Below are 21,528 nucleotides of genomic sequence, written 5' to 3'. Positions count from 1 at the left end.
TATTTTTTTCCTTATTAAGTTTATATTTAACTGATTTATTTATATTTAACCAATGTAACAAATTTAAAACACAATATAGCTTATTATTCCTAACGGCCGTGCAAGGCTTCACTATCTTCGAGTACCAGTCCCCAATGGTAACAATAAAGGAAGGACCAGGGTGGATTATCGATGGACACTTCAAATTGGTGCATTTGATCCGGTTAGATGAATTTGAAGATCTGCTCAACAAAATGACTTTAGCTGTCCAAGCTGTAATCAAGCAACCTGAAAAGAAAATCGTGGCACGCCATCACCTTACCCAGCTTCACGAACGAATCGATATGCTCAAAGGAAAAATGCATAGAAGGCAAAGGTCGATTAATTGGATTGGTTCTGCGTGGAAATGGTTGGCCGGTAACCCTGACGCAGCAGATTGGGATGAAGTGCTCAAAAACGAGAACAACATAATCGAGAATAATAATCATCAATACAAAATAAACGAGAGGATCCTTAGGATAACAAAGGATATCACCCAAAGGATCAACCAGGTCATTAACAGCACCGTAATCCAAACGTCATCGTCTAATAGGGCTATCCACGAGCAAAACGTTATGGACGAATTATTAGTGGTGAAAGAAGATGTAAACGAAATTGTTCGCGCCTGCCAGATGGCGAGAAGCGGAATCGTAAATACAAATCTCTTGGACCATGAAGAGATCAACAGGCTTATCAGCGAAGTTGAAACTTTACCATATGCTAACGTTGTGGAGGCTTTGCAATTTGGTAAACCATCAGTCTATACCAACGATTCCATCCTACTGTACGTACTATCTATGCCTAAAGTCAGCAGGACTGAGTACAACTTGTTATTGACCAGAGCGTCAATCCTGGGAGGAAAGCAAGTCGACCTACCTTATTCTAAGATTCTAGCAAACCATGAAGATACCTATGGCATAATATCCAACTGCCTTAGTATGGGCAACATGACGACTTGTGATGAAAGCTCTTTAGAAAAATTGGAAGAAGAGGGATGCGTAGTTCGGTTGCTTAAAGGAGGGCACGCTAATTGTGCAATTCGTACCAATACAGCCAGTATTACGGAACTGATCAAGGAAGACACGATATTTGTCACAAACTTCCAAGGAAAATTATATAGCAAGAACATATCAAAGGATCTCTCCGGTACATATTTGATCCAGCTCTACAATGAATCAATTCGACTAAATAACAGAACATTTGTTAGCCTGACGGCAACATCGCTTCAAGCGCTTCCACCAGTTTTAACCAACACATCCTTGAAAGTGAACAAAGTGGACATCGAATACCTTCATGACATGAGCATCAAGAACATCAAGATCCTGAATGGCCTATCATATCGGCTAAACACCTATACTGCTACGGATGTGACGATCCTCCTGATATTGGCAATAGTTGTATGGATGATATGGCGCAAGCTGCACAGGAAGATTGACTTACCAAAGATCCAAATCCTACCACCACCGGTGCTACCTACCCCTAACATCTCATCTTAAAATACTGATCTACGGGACGTAGATTTTCAAAGGGGGAGGAGTTAACACCTCGCGCCAACACGCGCGACTATGATTTGCCAATTCAGCATAACAGCATATTCTCATAAGTTCCCACGATTGGTGGGTATCATATTCTGGACAACGGTGCATTGAGGTGAATGCACCGACACTACGAGTATCAAGGTCGCTGACGCAGCAATCATCGATGCACGCCGTTAGGTGTTATTTTAGGGAATTAGTTTTAAGTTAATCAGTTCAATTGTGAGCCCGGACCTGATTAGTCGTTAAATAAATATATTGTCAAATTTAATAACCGTTTATTTATTCCGTAAGTCGAACCGTTGGGCCAGCCCCTCAGGGGTTGGCGTTCGCTTTTTTTCATATACGAATCCGCGATTCGTTAATTCATTGACATTGATAAGAATTTGTGAGCACAGAAGTAGCTATGCTTAGTTATTTAGTTAAGTTTTAAAGTATATTTTTTTCAAATATTATATCAGAGGCTAACATTATAAGTTTAATTAGTGTTTAATGATGATCAGTAGCGGATGGTGTGAGCAGTACCATGCGTCCTTGTATGGATTTTTTTTTTCCATGGTATTGGTGACAATTATGAGAATCAACGAGAACGAATTTCCTGCTACATTACTTGAATGTATAATACGACAAAAAACTGCTCTAATTCTTAAAATTTTTACCGAACTCTGATTGGCTAAATTCTGTGCTCAAATTTAGATTTAAAAAAAGTATTAAACAAATGTTTTTTTGAAAAATTATTGAACTTTACCCCCAAACTATCTTCTTACCAATTTTTTCCTTGACGAAATGAAAGGTTCAATCCAACAAACTCTAACTCCCACTCTGGAGAGAAGTGTTTTTAACGAAACTAAGCTCAAGCCCATACTTCATCACTACAGGCGAAATATCAGAAATAATAAATAAATGCAAGCCAAAGAAATCAACATGCCGGATTGGGTTTCTATAACTTCATCCTAAAGAGACTCCCGCAAGCAGTGTTTGTATTCCCGACAATTGTCTTCAACAATTGCCTGAACAATGACTTCTTTCCCTGAAAATAGAAAAATGCTAAAATCGTGGCAATCCCAACAAAAGGTCACAGGAATAACTTCTCCAACTACAGGATTGCATCTCTCCTTAGCAATAAAAGCAAACTCTTATAGGAACTTATACTCAAGAAACTCAAAAATTGCTGCTGTAAAAACACCATAATACCTGACAGGTAGTTTGGTTTTCGGGAAAAACACTTGACGCTGCGTCCTTTTTTGAAGCTTGAACACGATATCGCCTTAGTCCTTTATAGCCATCGTGTCACCATTGGATGCCTTTTGGGTGTTGAGGAATCATATGATAGCGTACGGATTAAAGTCGTTATCCATTAGCTTCACATCCTTGGCTCTTTAATTGCACAAATAAGAATTAATTTCTCTTTTTTTTTTTTCTTCCAGAAAATTCTACGTGCAATTGGAGAAATATTCTTTGTCAATGAAGAACATCAGAACTGGAGTTGCCAACGGATCGAAGCTCAGCGCATTTCTATATAGTATCCTGACTTCAGACCAATCTAACCCCGTTAACTCCGAAGTTCTTAAGAAAGCCAGCTAAACCTTCCATAGTGTCCATCTATTTTGTATGAAGAGCAGTGAACTAAGTCAACAGACCAATACACTGATGTGCAAGCAGCTGTTAAGCAAGTCATTGTTTACAGCTTCCCAGTTAGTGTATTGCATCTCCAAGACCGCCATGAATCAGCTGAAAGCCCTCGAAAGGAAAATACTGAGAACCTGCACTAGGCTGGTCTTCGATGGGGAGCGTTAAAAGCACTACAGAAACGACCTAATCTAATCTGAAGCGAGGATAACTACCTGCTACTTTTGAATGAGAAGCTAGCACGTAACTCATCCAGCCACCCGAACTTATTAGAAGCATGACATATTGACATCACTACAGTGACTACCAAAGCCCAGGTACCTCAGCGTTTTTGACATTATGGATGAAAACATAATACAAATCAACAACGAAGATGCCGTTGCATTCTTCGCTTATCCCAGGTCGGCTCACCGACGTGGCTGAGCCTGCTACCAACATTCAAACCAATCAACAAACCATCAACAATAACAATTAGGACGGAACACTACTAGGATAACCAAGTCAACCGACTTGAATTACATTAAACAATATTTAAATTCAACCGAAGTCAATGTTTTAAACTAGGCCAATGTTTTAAATAAGGCCAATGTTTTAAAATAGGCCAATGTATAATCAGTCTCGAGTTAAATAAAATGTTATAACCTTAAATTATGTACATAGCTTAACTTCTTGATTTTATTTCTCACTATTTATACAAATATTTAGTTATTTCTAAATATAACCGATTTATTTACAACTTACTTTTCTAACGTAAAGGTCTTTCTTTGCTTTTGGTAGGTTTTGAACGGAGTAACTTATAATTCTAAAAATATTTATCACTAAAAAACTGCCTCTAAAATACACTATTTGAATAGATCCATCCAAGGAACTGAGCAATATCTGTGTATACAACGTATTCTTCAAGATTACACGTATTAGTTGCCGTACTTAGTGCAGCCGAAACAGTTCCTCTTAACATCCATTTGTTTCTATTTCGTATCATTAAGCCACTTCCAGAATCTCCATTACACGGCCCCGATCCATCACGATTACCCGCGCAGAGTGTTCGATTTGAGGTTAGATAATATAATTGAGCATTAGATTTTATACAAGCCAACTCAGAAGCCACATTAGCTGTAACTAATCTGGGTGCAGAGGTGAGATTGTGATTGTTTTCATCTTTTCCCCAACCAACAACAATCCCTGAAATGCCTTCAATGTCCCGAACATCTAGACGGCCTTTCCACAGACAAACCGGTCGTATTGCAAATGAAAATCTTTAGATGAGAAAAACAAAATGGAATTGAAAAACTATACTTTTACAAACGGTTTTACTATAAAAGTCTTACGTCACACTTGTCTTAAGCTGCATTATCGCTAAATCTGCATCGTTACTTATAATTTCTGGCCTGTAGTCTGGGTGCCGAATTATTCTCTCCACATCGCTATGAATTATATACGAATCAGACCAATCGGTGAGGTTATGTCTTCCCATGGATACCAAAATATTTTCTTCTTCGATTTCCACAAATCCTGAATAAAAGCAATGAGCCGCACTGATTACCGTCCGTGTTGATATGAGGTTGCCACCACATTGGAATGCAAGCGATCCAACATTTTTCTTAAATAGTGCGACAATCCAAGGAAATCTTGATCGTGGCACATCTTTGCCATTGACAGCAAGATTTTTAACCTTAAAATTGAAGTTCTCTTGGCCACAAACCGATTCTGTGTATTGCCATTCAGATGGTTTTTCCATAAATTGAGACATTGATCCTGGTTCTTGCATAACGCTTGAACGTTGTCCTGTTTCTGGTACAAAGTATGAAAGTGATCTTTCAGTTGTTGTTGTTGTTGTCGTAGTGGTTGTAGTTGTAGTAGGTGGAGGGGGAGGGGTAGTGGTTGTAGTTGTAGAAGGTCTAATTCCCAGAAAAGCTGGTATATATCTTGGGTCATAAGTCGGTCTTTGGGTTGTTGTAGTTGTCGTTGTCGTTGGTGTCATCCTTGTCAAAAAATTATGTAAATCGCTCTGGCCATTGAAGAATGGATTGCTGTTATCTCTGGAGTTGTTTTTCTTCCGTTGATCAACAGTAGAACTTAAATAGCTCGGATAATCAAAGTGATGTCTTGGCCCTGTAAGTACACATTATGCATAATAATTATAAAACACTAGTTAAACATTACTTACTTGGACCTCTTGTTGAAGTTTCCCAAGGTAGATCTCTTAGTTGGCTAAAAGTTGGCCTACTAGAAAGTTCATTGTTGCCGCTGAAGAAGGGATTACTGATATCTGTTAAGCCTGTATTCTTCGGTTGAGAAACGTTAAGCCTCAAAAAGGATGGATAACCAAAACTTGAGCTTGGTCCTGTTGCATGAATATATAATAAATATTTATGTTTATTTAACCAACTTCAGTAATTTTTTTTTAACAGATTAATTTAGCAAATTATGTACGTTGAAAATCATAAAGCATTTACATTTTGTACTTGAATTTTTAACGTATATTAATTTTTGATTGATAATTTAATTCGATTCAAATAAAATAGGGCGCTTTCACTTACTGGGATGACTTGTTGACATAGTCAAAGGCATATTTTGCATCCATGTTGGTGGACTAAATTGAGGTGTATTCGACGCTGGAACAGGCGATGTACCTTCAGCTGTTAATGTGTGCTTCAATTTAACTGTTGTACTAGGTGATGAAACTGGAATTCAAAATAAAAATGAAGTTGTTCTTAAAGTATCTTATTCAATATTCCATACCTTTAGGTCCAACACATATTTGGCCACCATTTAACCAAATACTAGTCACTTGTGGAATAACATTTTGAGATGGAAAATCAACTTTATACGTTATTGCACTTCCTGATTTTATATAATCAAAAATTCTATCCCTATCGAAATTTAAATTTATACTTCCAGCGTAATCCTAAGAACAAAATAAAAAAAAAATTAGTTTTACAAATTACAAAGCCTAAAATACTTTAAAAAATAGTAAGACCGCTAATGACAACTGTCAGTTATTGATCAAGATGGAATCAATATTGTTAGATTCATTTTCAACATAAAGAACTTTTTTCTGTAGTTTTTAAGCCGATTTTGAAACCTTAAGGAATCATCAAACTTTGAACAACCTTTGAAAACCAAAAGAATGTAGAGACCAGTTTTTTTAAGATTAAGTTTTGCTTTCAAATCTACAGAAAAAGAGGATCTGACATATTAAAATCAGATGAGTTGGATAGAGAAATAGTACATCGAAAATCCAGGGGTTTATAAAGTAGCATGATGCAATTTTCACATCCACCCATCACACCTCCTTCTCCATTTCTCTACTGGTTTTGATTCACCACCTCAATGGGAGAGTATTTTTTTTTATTTCAAACCAAACCATATTGCCCTAAAGCTGATGCAGTTAAGTTGGATAAGCTAAGATGTCATCTACAGATTTCTTAGTAATTTAGCCAGAAAAATGGTTTGTCTTTTAAAAATAACTATTAAATGTTCAATCAATAAATTTAATCGCTTATTTGATATTATAAAGTTTCCTTTAAATTTCTAAAATCTTATTCTTTAAAATTATAGAAACTATACAGCAAGTTTTGCATTCGTAAGCAAATTTCAAACTCAAGATTTTAATCAAAAATGTACAAAAACTGTCAATTCAATTTTTTTCAAACTTTAACTGAATGTTGACAACAAGATTTTTTGAAAGATAAAATTAAATTAAACCCAATATCTCAAGGTTTTGAAAAGATATTTGAGTCGAAAATCAATTTTTACCAACTTTTATACATTTTTTTTTAAGTTTTTAATTTTTGTGAAAAAACTATCAATTCGATTTTTCTCAACATTTTTTCAGAACGTTGAAAACAATATTTCTTATAAGACAAAATAAGCTTGAAGCCTAAATTTCAAGTTTTTGAAAAGATATTTGAATCGATATTCAATTTTTACGAACTTTGAGTAATGTTTTTTTTAGATTATCATTTTTTTTTTCTCAAAATTTTATCAGATCAAACAAAAAAAAACATTATTTGTCGTTGCACAAAATTGTTTTAGAGATGAAATCATATTTCAGTCGTAAAATTTTGGAGCTGACAAATTTTTTTTCAGTTTTATTGATTAATTTTTTTCAAAAAATATACCTGTTTGGTATCACGTTACAATATATTATATAAAATTCAATTCAAGTCTCTAGCGTTTTTGGTTCGTAAGATATTTAGGGTTAACCAAAATTTTCACCTTTTTTCAAACTGCTATGGTAAAAAAGCCACCCATGCAATTTTCTTGAGAGCCCTTTCTGCATCTTTCTGCCTTATTATCTGTATAACAAAATTCATTTGAAGTTGATATCTCTTCTTTCTAAAAATCTTTTATTTCGACTCTTAGGGACCTTGAAACGTCGAGAAATGTCAAAATTTTCAATTTGACAAATCGGAACCATTACAATAACTTCCTATGGAAGGTTAAAATACGTCGGTTTTTTCTTCCTGACGTTTTAATTCCGAACGCACGAACTGATTTTCACGGTTGCCTTCGTTGGAAAGGTCTCTGGCTCAGTGAGGTTTAAAGCAGACAAAATTCAGGAAAAATTTTAACAGAAAAGCGGTGAACTGCATTTAGCTTCCCATAGAAAGCTATTGTAACAGTTCCGATTTATGGAATTGAAATTTTTTATATTTTTTGACATTTCAAGGCCCCTAATTCTTAACTAAAGCTTTCTCTTGGGAACCTTTTTTAGTCAACCATATCTCTAGAAAATTCAAATACCGTTTGTTTTAAAGATAATAAGAAAAAAAATGCAAAAACGACTTTTAAAAAAACTTACTGAGAGTTTTTTATTATCATAGATCAATTTAAGAAAAAAGTGAAAAATGTGGTTGACCCCAAATCCACTTATATAAAATTCTGTATTACACTTTCTGAGCAAATTTGGTATAATTTTAAAAAATCAGTTTTTTTTGTTTAAATAAAAAAACTGAAACAAAATATTTGTCACGTAGAATATTTTGAGAAAAAAAATAACCTATAATATAAAATGCCTAGAATACGACGTGCGAACATGGGCCGACGCACATGACAATTTCCAACGTCGCAAACAAGGAACCCCAGTCCCAGATATTCAATTAATGCGCTAGGTCGCATGTACACTGTTCATCCTAGAAATGATGATTTTTTTTATTTGCGACTGCTGTTGGTAAATGTATGCGGACCAAAATCATTTGCGCTTTTGAAAACTGTGAATGGCCACCAATGCCAAACATATCGAAAAGCATGTCAACTATTGGGTTTGATGGAGAACGATTCTCGTTGGGATTTAACATTTGCGGATGCGTACCAAATACGTACGCTATTCGCAATTATCATCACGACATGTTTCCCTTCACAACCATTTTAGTTTTTGAACAAATACAAAGGTGAAAATCTGGAATTGCGGCAACTCTTCTAGATGGCGGTCGTACTGCACATTCTGCGCTTTGTTTGTCACTCAATTTAAACACAATTGATACTTAAACATGCAATATTTCCCGATCCAGTGCAATTGGAAAATTGTTGATGCATTGCAAGCTCATTGTTTGGGATGAGTGCACAATGGCACATAAGAAATCACTTGAAGCAATTAACTTTACACTGAAGGATCTTCAACGAAGTAACAATATCTTTGGCGGCTTGATGATATTGTTGGCAGGCGGTTTCAGGCAGACATTGCAAGTAATTCCCGTGGAACGCCTGCAAATGAATTGATTGCTTGCCTGAAGGCATCACTTTTAGGGAATAACGTAAAACATTATCTCTAACCACTAATATGAGAGTTCAACTTCAAATTGATCAAAGTGCTGCACAATTTTCCAAACAATTGATAATGGAAATTTGATCATATGTTTAATTTGTGAGAATTTTTTTTTGTTTCTTGGGCTTTGATGAGCAATCAGTTGGATGCGATTAATAATAAAATAAAAATAACCCATCTTGGTTTTACTCTACGTTTCGCCAGTTGTTTTCCAGATTCTTCAGGGGATTTATTAACTGTTGAAAATGGAAAAGTGCCAGTTGATGCGACAACTGGATTAATTACTCTTACCAACTACTTTTGCCGATGTTCAAATGGTAGACATGTGCATTCAAGAGGACACAAGTCTCCACAGGTTTTTCTCAAAACCCACCTCTGTCTATCTACTACTACTCTCACCTCCCCTTGGTGAACATCGGGTGCCTAATACCTCAACTGGAGATTGGGTTCCAACCCCAGTGGAAAGTTGTTGGGGGCAGCATACGAGAGAGGGGGGAGAGGTGTTTCCACTAAGGCACCTCTCCTTATCCAGACGGCAGCGGAGGAATTCCCGAGATGGAATCAACGGTGGCGTCTACAGTTCCAGTAAGGTTGAACTACTTGGTGAACACCTTATAGGGCTTCTTCGACTTATTCGGAACCCAGGCCTATAAGGAGCGGTTTTATCCGGCTCCCCATTCTTGGAGTTATACTTAGGATCTGGCCCTCCAGGTTGGGGGTTGTGCCGTCGTGGTGACTTCCTGGCCACGTAAAAGCTTTCATAGTTGCGAAACACCAACAAGCCTCGGATACGGACGAATTTACTGTTGAAAACCAGCGCAAACGAATTAGACACAGAACTTCGAATATGCACGTGGAATGTTAGGTCCCTTAACAGACCACGTGCGGCCAACTGACTGCTACTATGAAAACCAAAGCGCTTATTTGGATGCGGCTTCGTCATTGGAACCAGACTTAGGCAAGAAGTCTTGAGCTATAGGTGCATCAACGAGCGCCTCACGACCATACATATCAAGGCTAAATTCGGCAACATTAGCCTGATATGGGCGCACGCCCCCACAGAAGAGAAAGACGACAACACCAAAGATATGTTCTTCGAGCTCCAAGACAAAACATATGAGTAGTGTCCTAGCTACGATAATAAAATTGTCCTGGGCGATTTTAATGCCAAGCTAGAAATGGTAGACATCTTTGGTGGAATAATCGGGAAAAACAGCCTGCACGACAACACTTCCGACAGCGGATTCAGGCTCATAGATTTTGCTGCGGAACTTTCCGATTAACTAACATCGACTCGGACCACTACCTCATTGTAGCCAAGGTAGCACTTCGAATTTCCAGACCCAAGGCAAAACAAGGAGGTGCTGGGAGAAGGTACTACGTCGAATGGCTACAATCGCCAGAGATTGCCAAATCCTTTTCCGACCGAGTTACAAGTAACCTCTCTCGAAGTCCTCTGCCAACAACACAATGTATCTAAAACCAGTGGCAACATTGCCAAGATGCAATCAATGATTTATAATTTTGACCAAGTTGATGTTTATGTTTGATTTGAGAACAATTAAGTGGTGATTCTCATCGGCTTTGTTGATCTTTTTGATGATTAAATGAAAACAATTTTCATCTGATTTTTCCCAACGTTTCGACGGTGATTGCTGTCTTCTTCAGGGGATGTCTTTATTCACATAAATGATAAGAGTGTTTATTAAATACATACGAATATTATGTAAAGCTTTCAAGTATGACTTACATTGATTTAAATATTACAAAAACATTAAAACAAAAAATAATTTAAACAATTAAAACAATTAAAATTTAAAGCGCTTCCGACTTTGAAGACTTGTCACTGTTAAATGTAAACTGTTGAATTGTTTTTGTCTGAAACTAAGGAACAGTAAACGGCGGATATGTTTTGAGTGTCTTGTTTGCGGTTCATATTATTTTTGTTATTTATTATGTGAAGTGTTTCTAATGTATAGCGTTTGGATGTATGTTTCTCCGTTGCAAGAATTTGGACTCCTTCAAAGTCTGGTTGATGTCCTGTTTCGATGGTGTGGCATGCTAGTGCTGTCTTTTCCGGGTTTTTTTGGCGAATGTCTGATTTATGGTTAGCCATTCTTTGTCGAAGGAGTTGTTTAGTTGTGCCAATGTAGCAGGGATTGCATGGTTCGTCCGGTTTTCCTTTGCAGTTTATTTTGTAAACTACGTCTGAGCGGCGATCCTTGTCCGTTTTCGTCTTTAGGCATGTAAATAAAGATGCAATTGTCTGGTTTGACTTATATGCTAAGTTCACGTCAGAGTTGTTTTTGGCGACAACTTCTTTGAAATTTTCCGAGAGTTTGGGAACATACACAACACTTTTATAAACACCATTCTTCTCTTCCAACTTGTTTCCGGAAGAAACTTGATGTTTTTGACGAAGTATCAAGTTTCTTATGATTTTTATCGGAAAGCTATTGTCAATGAGTATTTGTGTTACTTTTTTCTCATTGTCGGAGTGGTATTTTGAGTCACTCAACGCAAAGACTTTATTTATGAGATTGGAAGCAGTGTTCATACGTATGTGTTTGGCTTGATTAGATCGGAAATTGACAAGTCTTCCAGATGCCGTATCCTTCTGATACCAGTCGAAAGACAGACGGTCGTTTTTCCGATAGATTTTAACGTCTAGGAATGTTATTGACTCACTTTCTTCCTTCTCTACGGTGAACTGGATCTTTTCGTTGAATTGGTTGAGGCATCGTAGCACAGTATCAATTTCTTCTCTTTTAACAATCGCGAAAATATCATCAACGTATTTTGCTATAAACTTAGGTCTGTAGTTTAGTTTAAAACATTCTTCAAGCAAATAGTCTAAAACCAAGTCAGCAATCGTCGGGGAAAGAGGGTTTCCCATTGGCATACCATGTATTTGTTTGTACAAGTTGTCTTTAAATTGTAAATAGTTATTGTCCTTAATGCAAAAATTAAACAATTCGAGAAATTTGCTTTGGCTCAACCTTGTGTTTTGGCTTATAATTTCCCATTTACTTTTAATAATGTTGACTGCAAGTTGAACAGGAACATTAGTGAACAGAGAAACAGCGTCATAAGAAACCAAAACTTCATTTTTATCGATTGTTAAATCTTTCGCTTTGTACTTGAACTCTAACGAATTTTTAACTGAGTGGGAAGATTCTTTCGTGACACACTGTAATATTCTACCAAGAAACCTGGAGAGTTCATAACAAGGCACTTTCATCGATGATGCTATCGGGCGGAGAGGCATGTTTTGTTTATGTATTTTCGGTAGTCCATATATAGCAGGTATTTGTGCTGTGTAGTTGGTCATTTTTGTTTTCTCTCTGTCGTCGATAATCTTGTTAGTGTGTAACCATTTAACGAATTCATTGTTTTTGTTTTGCAGGGTGGTGAGGGGGGTCGTTCTCATGACTCTATATGTAGAGCGGTCAGACAGAAGTTCTGTCATCTTCTCGTCATACTCTTTCCTATTCATCGCAACTGTGACATTGCCTACAACTAAACAAACTAAAGCTTGGGGCCGAGCTAGATGGAGAAGTTTTTTTGGGTGAGGCCCTAGTTCACACAGGACTATAGCGCCACCTTATGTAAGTAACGATTTTTGCCGACTTGTAGACTCTTAATTAGCTCTTATTGAACATCGTTTAAAATAAAGCTCTAAAATGGTCAAAAATGTAAAACAAAAGTTTACTAATGGATTTTACAAACAATTGATAGTTACTTTAGCCATTAGCAAGATTCATGTGAAAGAACGCCCTTAAGTTCAGCACGAAACAGATCTTAACTTAATCGATAAACATAAACAGATCTTACTTCATAAACATAAACATGCCTTAATGCAGCAATATAGCTGTCCAGAAAAGATAGAAATCCCCGGTAGCCATACTTGTTTGCCTACAAGCTAAACCGGAAACTGACCTCAAAAAGTATTTCCTAGTGTGCGTGAAAACTTCATAACTTCTATAAATGTTACATGTCCTTCATAAACCTTAGGACCTCAAACTTCAAATATATTCTAACAAGGCAACAACAAGCTAGAAGTTCGGTTGGAAACAATAGGAGAATAACAGCATTTTCCTTTGACAATCTTTCAGCAGCTTTGAGGTTTAAAATATTTAAAAGTTGTCAAGTACGGGAACTGCGAGCAGGTAGATTTCATACAATTAGATACTTTTTTCTAACAAACAGCTGCTAAATAGGTTTGTTTGTCATTAAACCGCGAGTCTGATACATTTTTCCCAACGGGCAATTTAAGCGGAGACCAAAGCGTATCGGAATTTTTAAAAGATAACAGCTTTGCTTATTTATGCGGTTGGTTATAACGAAAATGTCGAGAAAGCCACTCATGTATGGCATCAGCAAGTACATACAACAATTTGTAGTTTCTTCAGTTCTATTGCTCACGAAAACGAAGTATACTTCAAAAACTTCTTGATAGTGTGCAGCCAAAAAATAGTTTGAATTGTTGCAGCAATTTATTTCCTACATTCTTAGTTAAGTATTAGATTAGAGTTAGAATTTTATTTCAATTGAGGTTTTGAAATAAGGATTTAGGAACAAGCTACTTTGTGTAAGGCAGAAATATTTTATGAATTATATAACTATAACCATATGATGTACTAATAACTTCTTTATTCCAATAGGCCTACAGAGGAAACCGAACACCCAATAGAAAAAAAATCGGTTAACGCACCAAAGGCATGCCTGCAGATTAAATATATGTTTCTACATTTTTCTATATCTACCTATAGAGAGTTATTTTGTATAGCAAATAATATTTATATCTTAGGTTTTGTGGAAATGCGTTAAATTTAAATAAGTCTAACCAAATACTCAACTCCTTTTTTTATCTTCCAAAAAATAGATTATTGTACCAAGAAGAACAAAACATGTCAACGTTTAATCAAGGATAATTCACTACAAAAGATGCAGAATAAGTTAACTGCAATGTATGTAACAATGTACTAAAGCAAAGTTTTAACGGAAACTACGAGCACTTACAGCCACAACAAGTTATGCACCTGAAAATTACTCCGGTTGTATTTTGATTGTTTGGTAAATTTTTGTTCTATACACAACGTATTTAAGAAAACGTCCTTAAAAAGGAACTTGTTTTGTTCTATTTATTTATTTGTCTATTTGTTAAAACCTAAGACTAAGATATGTAATACAGACGAAAGTAACAAAAATAATCTGTGCTTTTTTGATGTGTTGTTCAAATTCTTTAACATAGGCTATACTTTTCACAATCAATCCAAATGAACTGCATTCGATATAAATAAAAATTGGTGTTCTAAATTCCACTTTTTTCGATATTGACTTTTATTATATTTGAATTCTGTCTTTTACCTAGGGGGTTTTTATCTATAAGATTAGATGCTCCGCTTAGCCTGCCTCATCTTAAATAATTTTTAATGCAATGTACCCAATGGCATTGAAAACAGCGTTCAAATTTTATATGTTTATTTTGTAAACAATTAAGAATAAAGATAAACAAAGAAAAACCAAAGAAATTGGACAAATTACATACAGTGAGTGTCATTAATATTCTGTTTTTATTTATTTTATTTATGAATGAATATATTCTTTACAATTGATCAAAAATTATCCGCCATTTACCATCCTCCGCTAAGATTATTAGATGTAACGGGAATCTTGTTTTCATCGACGCCAATAAGAATAAAGAATAATATTTGAGAATTTTGAGAGATAATTTGAGACAAATTGCTGAGAGAATGGGTGTTTTGCACAGTTTCAAGTTTGACCAGAACAACGATCCGAAACATAAGGCTCATGTTGTTAGAGAGTGGCTACTCTATAACTGTTATCCAAACGTCTGCGCAATCCCCAGACTTAAACCCCATTGAAAACTTGTGGGTTGAATTGGATCGAAGAGTTCGTTAAAACCCCGTTACTTCAATAAGTGGACTTAAAATTCGACTCCAAGAAGAATGGAACAAGATTAGTGTTGAATATCTTTTCAAAATTATAAAAAACATGCCTCAAAGACTTCAAGGAGTCATATCCAATCAAGGTTATCCGAAAAAATATTAAATCATTTCTTAAAAAATTAATTTCTTAACGATGCATTTGTGTTTTTAGAATTTTTCTTTGTTTAGCTTTTAGTTTGGTAACCAAACATTATACCATTTAATAAGAAATAATACATTCTTTTTTCACAAGCAAGAAATAGTTGTATAAATTTTATTTTTAACACCAAGTCGAAGTAAAAAAAAATTAACAAAAACCGAATATTAATGGCAGTCACTGCACATAGATAATCTAGCTGTAGGTAATGAAAATAACAAGCAATCAATTAACTACATAGCTTACATCTTAATGATGTATTTAAAATTTTGTATTGTGTATGTTTTAAAAGAAAGCGAAAAATTTAAAGTTTATTTTGTTGAATGTATTTGGATGGTTGTTCTTGTTTGAGGATTTTGAAAAAAAAAGAAAAATTAGTACAAAATTTTTGATTCAATTTTGGCATTGAACAAATAACCTGGAGGTCTGATTTGGCAACCCAGTTACCTCTGATGACCACCCCGACAAAATTCAAGGTCCGTATCACAAAAAACGTCGTTTATTTTACGAAGTTCGCTCCTACACACAAATTAAATTAATTTCATAGTTCCTACTGTTAAAATTTTGTGTAGCAGGCTGCGTTATCTTTCAAGAATATTGTTGCTGCTCAATAGTTTTGTTTCTCTCACAAAAAGAAAAAACTAAGCGAAAACAACAGGCTTTGGTTGAATTTCGTATTTTTACGTAAATTTTGAATGTTTTAGGAGGGTACGCGAATAAAATTTTATTCTATTTGCAAACAAACAAATTGTTAAAATTTTGTCTGAGACAATCTGACACCATTGAACAACAAAAAATAAAATGACAACTTCTCACCACATCAATTTAACAAAAAAAAACTATCTGCCAAACCAAGTAAATACAACGCATCGAATTGTTGTTGGATTTCACATTTATTCATGGACATCATGTCAAAATTACAAACAACAATGTGAACAAATGGGTTTTGGAGGGTGATACGTACGAAGGATTTATATCTTTACTAGAGTGTTTTTGGTTTGCACTCTTCACATGGAAAATGTCGCCATTTTAGTTTTTATTTTCTGTTTTCTCCGTCTATTCTTAATTTTAATTTCACTATGAATATGAATCTAAACCTTTTATGAGCAAGTCGATGAGTGCAAACTGCGATAAGTTTTCTTTGGCCAAATAATTTGTAATTCAACTAAATGAACTCTGTTACCTTCAGAAATAAAATATTACATACTTATTACTTATTACGATAAAACTTTGTTTTTTAATTTCGAGCTCCTCGTCTGAAAAATCACAATACACTTGAAGAGTTCAGTAACTCCAAGTTTTCGTTTAAGCTTAATAATGTCAGTTTATAAGCCTTTTCAAACTAAACATTAATATAATGCGCAGGTTCACGAGACATAAGGGACTTGAAAGTAAGGCAAGTTTATAGTATCAGGAATTAAGGAAACTTTATTGGAAAGTTAACTGGAAAGTTAGTGGAGAAAAGTCTTCCTAACTTTCAAGTCAAGTCAACTTATGTCAAAATGACAATTGAACATGCTTTTTTGATTCAACTGAATGCTGAACTTTATTACTCTTTGATTTATTTATTTTCCGCACTATTGCACTAAATGTACCCGTAGCATGATCGTTAGTGCGTTGGACTGTCATGCAAGGGGTCTTGGGTTCAATCCCTGCCTGTGCCACCTTAATTTAAAAAAAAAATAATAATAATTTTCGCGGGTACTGCCTCTTGCGAGGAATTGACAAATCCTTCAAGAGTAATTCTTGTCATGAAAAAGTGCTTTCTCAAACTAGCCGTTCGGATTCGGCCTAAAATTATAGGTCTATTCCATTCCTGACAACAGTACTCGCACACAGGAATGGTTGAGAGTTGTAAGTCACTAGGCCCTGGTTCACAACGGACTGTTGCTGTTGTTGATTTTTAATTGCACTTAATGTTTTGTGTAAAAGGGTTCCAAGGACAAGAAAGAAGTAATATTTCCTTACAATTAACAATGGTAATCGTGATGGACTTGTAATGTTGTTGATAGTTCTTGTACGATGAACTGAACGTAGAGGTTAGTGAAGTAAAATCCTACGTTTTGAAATTTATGGTACTTGAAAAACTAACTACTTGCCTTAGTCAAAATGTTTGTTCAAAGAACATGCAGTTGGCTGCAAATAAGGTCCCTTGTGTTGTCTGAACTTGAAAATGCAAATGCCCAATAGCCCAATAGACTTTTTAAGACAGTAGTATTAACTAAAAACGTTCAATTTCTTTTCCACTTGCAGCGCTTCATCATCATCTGTTTTTTTTTTCAACTTGTTCCTTTTTAACTTACTCATAGCTCTTTTGGGTTTGATGGGAACATTTAAGCATTTATTTATGACTCTTAGATTTAAAAGATTGCACTCTTTTGTATTTACAAAAGCATTTTTTTTTGGTTCACAAAGTTAATTAAATGGAAATAAATAAAATTTTATTTAACTTTTAATCTTAATTTAAAAATCTCACCGAGCCTAATGATCCAGATTGGGACAATTCAACTTCCACCACAGTTTCTCCATAGTTTACTTTATTGATGGTTATCAGTCCAATATTCTTATCACCAGCACGAGCATATTGAAATATATTAGGACAGGGTACATTTGGATGTTGAGCTAGGGATTTTTGAACAATCAATGCAATTATCACAAAAACTATTAATTCACTTCGTAAAATCATTGTTATATTAATTCAGATATTTTTATGTTCTTCTTGAAAATCTATGCAAATCTATTTTATTTGAATTACTGATGGCAAACAAAAATAAAACAATGAGCTTACAAGTTTTTGATAAACTTAACACGGAATTCCCATTGATAATAAAATTTAATCAGATCGAATCTATATTTATTTTTGTTCTAAAGCACTTCGTGGATACGTTTGTATCTGGGAATTTCTTATCAGTTATAAATGAATTTAAACAAAACGAGAACAAACAGCCTCACAATTTGAAGATCCACCAGTTGGCAAGTACAATCCCGAGTGTCATAATATTGGATTGGAAATATTGTTTAACCATTTTATTAATTTGTTTGGAAGGTATTTTTAATGGTGATTATTTTCTGTGATTCCCTCGGTTAAAAGCTCGGATGAACCCAGTTTAAGTTATTATTGGATTTGAAAAAAAAAACTGAAATTTTCGTTAACAGAGTGAATCACTACAAACTTGTTTATCTATGATTATTACATACTTAACATGATAATGTTTAATTTTTGTAAATGTTTCAATTAAAGATACAAAAATAAAGAAGTAATTTTATGCAACTTTATGTAAATTTTATCAGTTTTATAGCGATGTGACAGTTGTTTTTAAGTTCAAAGGTCTGAGCTCTAATGAGCAGCTGTTCATAGTAATTTTCATTTGGTGTAAGGCAATATTTGTGAAAGCTTAACCAACCAAATAAAGCTTTACACTAACATTTGAGGAATCAATAATTCAAGATTTTTCAATAATACAAAGCGAGGCTGCAATGTGACCCACGATAGTAACTTCCCACCCGTGCCCGTCTGTAATTATTTTTTAAACTTTAACAAAATATTAATGGAAATTCTTTTTTTATTGTCATTATAACTGAGTCGAAAACCATTTCTTATTTTGTTTTTTTTTTTTCTAGGTTTTCGTGGTGTGTAAAAGAAGTTGTCAAATGAATTTTTCTAAAACAACAGCTTAAAAGTAGCAACAATATTTTGCTTATCTACATCTACACTAATATTATAAAGAGGAAAGATTTGTATTTTTGTATGTACCGAATAAACTCAAAAAGTACTGGACCGATTTTAATAATTCTTTTTTTCATTAGAAAGCTACATTATCACTGAGTAACATAGGCCTCCCAACATGTGTAATGCTACAAGACTATTGATCAAAGAATTAAAAGATAGTGTGATTGAAGCAACTATTATTACAGGTCGCACGGTCGGTTAGCTCGTACATGTTCCGCGGATCCCGATGATACCAACTAATTTGCCCATATCTTTTAAAAGGTTACAGTTCCCTTTAAAAATATCCTTTGTCCTAACAATAAATAAATCCCACTGGCAAACTTTTTCCATAGTTGGTATCAACTTAAGGAGAGAGTGCTTTTCCCGCGAGCAATCGTATGTGGTACTTCCTCGAGTAGGATCTCCTGAAATACGTTTTGTTGCCAGGGAGGCTTTAAGATAAGCATACAACTTTTTATAATTTACCAATTTTGGAAACAGTTTTTTGTAGATTCTGTCAATTGGATTTTTCTAAGAAATTTTAGGAAATATTGAAAACAATATTTTTTTTAAATAACATTAGTTTGCAGGCAATCCGTCCTATTATTGTATCAGTTCGGGGATCTGTACGATCGAAATAAACTTCCGATCGGAAGATTTTTCGATTCATATGGTATACGAATCGTAAACAAGTGTATCGACGCATGTATTTAAAAATTAAATTTGCCAACATAAAATAGTTTCAATGAAAAAGCATTATTAAAATAAATTAATTTTATTAAAAGAACCATCGATAATGCAGCAGCGGTTTTGGAAGCGGTAAGATACGATGAAAGCGCATTAAATAAGGACATTTTTTTTTTGAAAATATATCAAATATTGTGCAACTTTTTGATGCAGTCTGAATCTAATTACAAAATTTTATTGAAACTTTAAAAATAAAACAAATATTACCTTTTTCACAGAGTCAAGCAAAATATTTAATTGTACAAACATTAATTTTGATATGTTTTAAACGAAATAAACCATAAAATCCCGTCAACGCACTAAGGACCATTTTGCCTCAAAAACCGGACAAAATTATTTAAGATGATTTATTTGCAAGGAATTATTGAAAATGCATAAATGAGTATAGTTTATGTATATTACTTCTTAATAATATAAATTAATTCTTTATTAATACCTGTGATTTCAGCGGCCAGATCCAGTTCAGCGAAGAACCTTCGTGGTGTGTTGCACCTGCGTTTGAATTCCCAAAGCCAGCTTTTGGCATATATATTATTAATCCTTTCCTTTCTATTCCCTGTATTCCTTTTGTATTCTTTCTTTTCGTTCTTTAACCACGTTCTTTTCTTCTGTAGTTTGGGCTTTATACAGGAACTCATTACAGAGTTTACTATTTCGTTTCATTCCTCTAACGCTAAGGAACTTGACAACAAAGTCAATGACCTTACCTCAGCTATGAACAGATCGCTAGAAATTGCTTGTCCACTTATATACATAAGAGGAAACCACTATGGCCTCAGAGCTTGACTCGCTCAGGAAGGAATGCAGGAAACTTTTCAACCGGGCCAAAACGCAAGACTACCCTCTCATTGGGACTCCTACAAAGAATCCCTAAGAATCTACAAGAAGGCACCAAGGAAATCCAAGCGATCTACTTGGCGATCCTTCTGTGGCATGATAGAAGAAACTTCTGAAGCCTCTAGGTTACGGAAAATTCTTTCAACTAATCCAGCTATGCCAAGCTGCTTGAAAAATGCAGACGGCTCCTGGACAAATTCAAGTAATGAATCGCTGAAGTTACTATTGGACGCTCATTTTCCTGGTAGTTCTCCTACCGAAACTTGCAACAGTTTTATACGTTCAAGTTCAAATACAACATATCCACAAGGTCTAATCACAAAGGATAAGCTACAATGGGCTCTCAACAGCTTCAAACCATTTAAAGCTGCAGGACCGGATGGTATAATACCAGTCGAATTACAAAAGGCTTCTGATATAATTGCACCAATCCTTGAGGCAATTTTTATCAGCTGTCTTTACCTGGTCCATGTTCCCTCGGCATGGAGAGAAGTTAAAGTTGTTTTTATACCTAAAGCAGGTAAATGCTCCCAAGTCAATCCTAAAGATCTACGACATATAAGTCTATCATCATTCCTTCTTAAGACCCTGGAAAGATTGATTGATATCCATTTAAGGGCACGTATCGATACAAGACTTCTGTCTTCGTCTCAACATGCCTACTGTAAAGGTAAATCGGTGGAAACAGCGTTACACACTTTAGTACGCACCATCGAATATTCCCTCCATCATAAAGAGTTCACTTTGGTTGCTATGCGGACGACCGACGTTGCTATAGCAGTTTCAGGAAAGCATCTTAATATCCTAAAAGAACTCTTACAAAATGCCTTGGACAGGCTAATACTTTGGGCTGATCGGTGTGGACTGGGTGTTAACCCACACAAAACCGATCTGGTCTTATTTTCGAGGAGATACAAAATTCCATTTGTCAACCCTCCTTACATTAAAGGAATCCAATTAAAATTCTCAGACGAGGCTAAATACCTAGGTCTTGTCTTCGACAAAAAACTGATTTGAAAACGCAACGTACAGGAAAGAGTCAAAAAAGCTACTGTAGCTCTCTTTTCTTGCAAAAAAGCTATTGGTAATAAATGGGGCTTACAACCCAGAATCACGCATTGGCTATACACATCGGTAATCAGACCGATTTTAACGTACGGTGTTGCAGTATGGTG

At 35.1% G+C, this 21,528-nt stretch overlaps 1 protein-coding gene across 1 annotated transcript in view; it reads right to left on the bottom strand.

Moving 5' to 3' along the window:
- LOC129945802 (uncharacterized) overlaps positions 1 to 18,434 on the bottom strand; it is a 43,066-nt gene extending 24,632 nt beyond the window's left edge. Inside the window, exons 1-6 of the mRNA XM_056055732.1 lie at positions 17,537 to 18,434; positions 5,925 to 6,090; positions 5,723 to 5,866; positions 5,350 to 5,526; positions 4,511 to 5,294; positions 4,019 to 4,438 (exon numbers count right to left, since the gene is read on the bottom strand). Of these exons, the coding sequence (XP_055911707.1) occupies positions 4,019 to 4,438; positions 4,511 to 5,294; positions 5,350 to 5,526; positions 5,723 to 5,866; positions 5,925 to 6,090; positions 17,537 to 17,746 (1,901 nt within the window). The 5' untranslated portion in view covers positions 17,747 to 18,434. The remainder of the gene's footprint in view (positions 1 to 4,018; positions 4,439 to 4,510; positions 5,295 to 5,349; positions 5,527 to 5,722; positions 5,867 to 5,924; positions 6,091 to 17,536) is intronic.
- Positions 18,435 to 21,528: the final 3,094 nt, after the last annotated feature.

The sequence above is a fragment of the Eupeodes corollae genome, chromosome 1 (assembly GCF_945859685.1).
Source record: "Eupeodes corollae chromosome 1, idEupCoro1.1, whole genome shotgun sequence".
Lineage (NCBI taxonomy): Eukaryota > Metazoa > Arthropoda > Insecta > Diptera > Syrphidae > Eupeodes > Eupeodes corollae.
Note: the sequence above shows the minus strand (reverse complement) of the source record. Positions and strands in the feature narration are given on the sequence as shown.